The sequence below is a fragment of the Alosa sapidissima genome, chromosome 24 (genome assembly GCF_018492685.1).
Source record: "Alosa sapidissima isolate fAloSap1 chromosome 24, fAloSap1.pri, whole genome shotgun sequence".
Lineage (NCBI taxonomy): Eukaryota > Metazoa > Chordata > Actinopteri > Clupeiformes > Clupeidae > Alosa > Alosa sapidissima.
Window position 1 is genome coordinate 8,821,129 of NC_055980.1, and position 5,956 is coordinate 8,827,084.

At 43.7% G+C, this 5,956-nt stretch overlaps 1 protein-coding gene across 1 annotated transcript in view; it reads left to right on the top strand.

The window, feature by feature from the left end:
* The first annotated feature begins 741 nt into the window (after nucleotides 1-741).
* LOC121700712 (flocculation protein FLO11-like) overlaps nucleotides 742-5,956 on the top strand; it is a 12,985-nt gene continuing 7,770 nt past the window's right edge. The window contains exon 1 of the mRNA XM_042083915.1: nucleotides 742-3,226. Coding sequence (XP_041939849.1) covers nucleotides 1,205-3,226 — 2,022 coding nt within the window. The 5' untranslated portion in view covers nucleotides 742-1,204. The remainder of the gene's footprint in view (nucleotides 3,227-5,956) is intronic.

Below are 5,956 nucleotides of genomic sequence, written 5' to 3' on the forward strand. Positions count from 1 at the left end.
GTGGCAGGTGTGCATGTCTTTGTTTCTTTTCCATGATATAGATTTGCTATTTGCTCTCTCTCTCTCTCTTCTCTCTCTCTCTCTCTATCTCTCTCTCCCTCTCTCTCTCTCTCTCTGCTTGTCTGAGAGGCTGACAGCGAGACATCAGAACAGGGGAGGATTAGCAACTCTCCCATCTCACTTTCTTTTCTCTCACACCCCTGTCTACCTCCTTCACTCCCTCTCTCTCTCTCTCTCTCTCTCTCTCTCTGTCCGTCTTCCTCTCACCCCCCCCCCCCCCCCCCCCATTGCGCCCTCGTAATCCTCTCCCAGGTGTGCCTCGCCTCCACTCCTGTCCTGTCTCATCTTTTTTGTTGTTGGTCAGATCAGGTCCTCTCTCCTGCGCGGAGCACAGGGGGCCTCTCACCATCCACTTTTCTGTCCCCCAGCTGGGGGGGACCCTCGTACGGGTGATGAACAGAGCTTATGGCTTCAGGGGTTCAGTTACCTGTTGAGCGGGGAAGGTGTTTTTTTTTTACTTTCATTTCTCTTCATTTTCTTTCTTTTTCATTTTTGGACGCAGTCGTGTGGCGGCGCACGTCACCGCAGCTTATCACCCGAGCCGCGCTGCACTGTTGGGAACCGGCTGTTTTAGTGCGGCACGTTGCCAGGCTATCTGGCTCACAGCAAGGCCATACAGCCCAGGAGAGAGAGAGAGAGAGAGAGAGAGAAAGGAGAGAGTTCTACAGCTGCAGTGAAGCAGCAAAATATGAGCTCCTCATAAACATGTACTAAACTACTGGTTAAGAGACTAGTCTAAAGAACTAAAGTTATAAAAATGAAGATGAAGCCTATAGGAACGCGGTGAGCAAGTTTTTTTCAAGAAACTCCCTTTGGATTTTATCACATCTCTGAAAGAAGAAATCTGGCTCTGTTTTGGCTAACTTTTCACTAAGAAGCTATCAAAGAAACTACCAAAAGGAATATACAAAGAAATATACTGAATACTAACAACTGTCAACACAAGGAGACACCCCCGAGAAGGGCTCTGACAGGATCACCACTGGACATTAAAAGAACATAATTTGGAGGAAAGAAAACTAGGAGGTAAGCCAAAAAATCAAGATTGTTAAAGTTAGCAGCTAATAGGATATCTAACTCATAAAAGCTGCAGGCAGAGTTGTCAGTAGTGTGTGTCACTGTCAACATTCCATGACAGTTGAAAATGGCTACATTGAAGGGGCGGAGCTTCAGTAGCCCTGCTGTCAGCTACCCAGCCACAGTCAACAGTGAGACCCAGAGAAAGAAATACAAGGAGCAGCTACTAAGAGACTCACCAGAAACCTTAGTAACAGACTTTATGGTCCTAAATGGCAAGGAAACAAAGGTAGATCTGGTGTTCTTTACTAGCCATCCAGAAGCATGGCACCAGACCCTTAGTTCCTACAACAAAGCGTTCAAAATGGCTGGGAACAAAGCAATGAGGCAACTCTATTTGGATTCTAAGCCCAAATTCAACATCAACATATACAACAATGGAACAGTAATGATTCAGGGGTCAGAGACAGGCCTAGATCAATTTGAAAGAGACTTTTCAAAGCTTAAAGCCCGGGTAGAGAAAGTCAAGCCCACTGTCCCCTCTGCTGCAGCAGCAGAGACCACAAGACCCACTCCCCCTCCCCCTGCTCCTTCTGGCTCCACCACGGCCCCTCCCTCTGCCCCCTCTCCACCCGCGGCCACTCTCCCTCACTCTCCTCAAACACCCAGGACAGTGTCAGTGCAGAGGATCCAGGAGTGCCTGTCATTTGTAGAGATGGAAATTGCTGAATTCAAGGAAAGTCAGCTGATGGACAGTGACACTACCAAACAGCTAATGGAGGAATTTAAAACATTTAAAAAGGAAAATGAACTCAAAATAAAAAACCTTGAACTAGAAATGAACAACTTAAAGGAACAAATCAACAGCCTAAACACTGAATTGATATTAGTAAAAATTTCCTTAGAACAGAAAAGCAACATTATTCAGAGCCTTACTGAACAGCTTTCCAGCCTAACCACCAACTCAACAACGTTAGAGAGCAACCCAGACACCAGCAGGAACAGAATCTCAGCAGATGAGCACACCCTCACCACCAAGCCCACTTTACCTGCTTCTTCAACCCAACAGTCCTCACCAGCCACACCTACCTCTGCAGCCAGGCCAGCGGAAACAACCTCATCTGCCTCACCCCTGCCCACCCCTCCAACCAGGCTGATACCTACTACAGAAACCCCTCAACCCTTGCCAACTCCCACTGTTCCCTCGACTTCGACTACCTCACCCTCTGTACAACATCAACCAGCCACAAAAACAGCCATACTCATGGACTCAAATGGACGGTTCCTTGACCCCTTAAAACTGTTTCCCACCCACAGAGTAGCAAAATTCTGGTGCCCCACCACAGAATCTGCTCTCAAAATACTCTGCCCCTCCACTCTTTTGGACCCACAAAACATCATAATTCATACGGGAACAAACAACCTGAGATCCAAGAGAGAGGCAGTGGCCAAGTCCATAAAAACAGTGGCAGAGAAGGCCCATGAAGAATTCCCGACAGCAAACATCATCATCTCATCACTCCTCCACAGAAAAGACTTCCCCAAAGACTTGATCAACAAGATCAACCAAGACATATTGTCATACTGCTCAAAAATACCCAACACCCGCATTGCCCATCATCCATCTCTGTCTGAGGATCATCTCTTCGACCACGTACACCTAACCCGTGACGCAGTCAGACAACTGGCAAAAGACCTGAAAGACACAACTCTAGACAGAACTTCCCCACTTCTCCGACCCAATCAGGCAAACCCACCCCGCGACAGACAACAGAAACCCAACCCCAATGGAGTCCGGTCCACTCATCGGCAGACTAACCAAGCCCAACGCAGCGAAACTCATCCCAGCAGAACTCCGACCAAACCTGCCCCGACCACCAGAGCCCAGTCCAACAACACCAAGGCTAGCAGGACACAGTCCAACTGGGCTCAACCCAGGAGCACACAACCCAGCATCCCGCAACCCATTAATATAGGACCCAGCCAAGCTGAGCTGTGCCCTCACCCAAGGGCCATCCACACCACCAGCGCTTATAAAGACAACACTCTGCTGAACAGCTGCGACTGCTGTGGAGTCCCACAGCAAAATCTAACATACTCAGACATTCTCCAAGGTAAAAACCACCCTGTCTATACAGACATTGGAGAGGTGAGACAACTTCTTCATCTCATCTTTAAGAAATTGAGCTAACTGTAAAAAGGGAAAGAGGTAAAAAAAAAAGAAAGTACACTGTATTATATGTTCAAATGTGTAATATGTTACTGAATGCAAATGTGTAATATACTACAGAATGCAGAGCATGTCACTTCACATGTAGCATATATCTCTCCCTTCCTCTTAAACATCTCTTTAGACTATACTCTGAAACCAAACACATTTATACATGGTTAAATCGTTTTCTATAAGCTCCTGGAACATCCAAGGGCTTTATTCATCAGCATTTGGAGCAAAGAGTCTTAATCCTGAGTTTTTGCTTAACATCAATCGTATATGGTTAAAGTTAAAAAATGGGGTTATAAATCAAGAAGGTGACCTGTACATTTGTACAATCTACACCCCACCCGCAGAGTCACCATACTGTGAAGATGAGTTTTTTTAGCAACCTGACGACAGAATGCAGCAATTTCCAGGCTCAGGGGAATGTGCTGCTCTGTGGTGATTTCAATGCCAGAACCGGCCTTGAAAATGAAATAGTTCAAATCAGTGCAAAAGAAAACAAATTTATTTCATCACGAAACTTAGAAATCACAGCAAACCCAAGACACAACCCCGACTCTGTCACCAACAAATATGGTAAGGAGTTAGTGCATCTCTGTCGAGGCCTAGGCCTGTACTTTCTTAATGGTAGGATGAAAGGGGACTCATTAGGTCGGTTCACATACTGCTCAGCTCTTGGGTCTAGTGTAGTTGACTATGCAATTACTGACATGGACCCCTCCTCCATCAACGCATTCACTGTAAGACCACAGCTTCCTCTTTCAGATCACTGTCAAATAAATGTATACCTAAAAAGAACTATGCAAATAAAGATAACAGATACTAAGAAGCTTTTAAAACTCAAACCAACCTATAAATGGACATCTGACAGTGCATCTGAATTCACCAATGCAGCCAACTCTTCTGAAATTACTAATAAAATTAATATTTTTTTACTAACACAATTTCATCCATATCCACCAGCTGTTAAAACAGCCGTAAATCAAGTAAATTAACTTTACCACATAACTGCACATAAAGCAAACCTTTCTAGAGGTAATTCCAAACCCAAAAATAAAGTCCACAAAGAGCAATGGTTTGATAAGGAGTGTGATATGATGAGGAAAAATCTCAGACAACTATCAAATCAAAAACACCGGCAACCAAACAATCCAGAGATGAGAGAAAATTACTGCAAAAAACTCAAAGAATATAAACAAATGATTCAAAAGAAAAAACATAATCTCTATAATGCAACACTAGATGAAATTGAAAGTTCAATCAACCAAAATCAGTTTTGGGAAAAGTGGAACACCCTGAATCCCAAACAAAACCCAGAGCTACCCCTGAAAGATGGAGAAACATGGAGGAATTATTTCATGCAACTCTATGAGAAAATCCCTCCCGATAACCTCACTACTGGCCAACAAATTATAATGGAAAAATTACACAAAAATTACTCAAACCTAAAAAAGCATGTGGACCTGACAATATAAAAACAGAGATGCTGAAACATAGCACCCCTGAGCTGCACAGGGTCATCTTAAAACTATTTAACCTTGTTCTCCAAGCTGGCTGCTTTCCTGAGATCTGGAATAGGGGGCTTATATCCCCAATATTCAAGAGACAAATTCGACCCCAATAACTACCGAGGCATCTGTGTGAACAGTAACCTGGGGAAGGTTTTCTGCTGTATTCTAAACGCCCGTATACAGGCCTTCCTTATCAAGCACAATGTCTTGAGTAAAGGTCAGATTGGATTCTTGCCAAAACATAGAACCACTGACCACATTTACACCCTACACACCCTAATCAACACCCATGTTTTAAAAGGAAAACAAAAGAAAATTTTTGCATGCTTTGTAGACTTTAAAAAAGCTTTCGACTCAATTTGGCACAATGTATTATTTTACAAAATTTTACAAAGTGGTGTAGGGGGCAAAACCTATGATTTAATCAAATCTATTTATATGGACAATAAAAATGCTGTAAAAATTGACAACAGCAGAACAGAATTCTTCACTCAGGGGCGTGGGGTGAGACAGGGCTGTAGCTTGAGTCCAACTCTGTTCAATATCTACATCAATGAGTTAGCGGTGGTATTGGAACAATCTACAGCACCTGGACTCACCCTAAACAATACAGAAGTTACATTTCTGCTTTTTGCAGATGACCTGGTGCTGCTATCACCCTCAGAACAAGGACTACAGCAGCACCTAGATCTGCTAGAGCAATTCTGTCAGAACTGGGCCCTGACAGTCAATTTGGACAAAACAAAGATTGTAATATTCCAAAAGAAAGCAAGATCTCAGGCAGGCAGACACCTTTTCACTCTAGGAAACACCGCTCTAGAGCATTCTTTATCTTATGATTATCTAGGCCTGAAACTCAGTGCCTCAGGAAGCTTTGACCTTGCAGTGAATGCGCTAAAAGATAAAGCTCGTAGAGCTCTCTATGCCATAAAAAGAAATTTCCATAAAATACAAATCCCAATTAAAATCTGGTGCAAAATATTCGACAGTGTAATAATGCCAATTGCATTATATGGATGCGAGGTATCCACTCAGCAAGCTAGACTACACTAGATGGGACAAACATCCCACTGAATCCCTACATGCAGAATTTATTAGAAACATTCTTAGAGTCCAAAGGAAAACACCAACAAATGCATGCAGGGCAGAA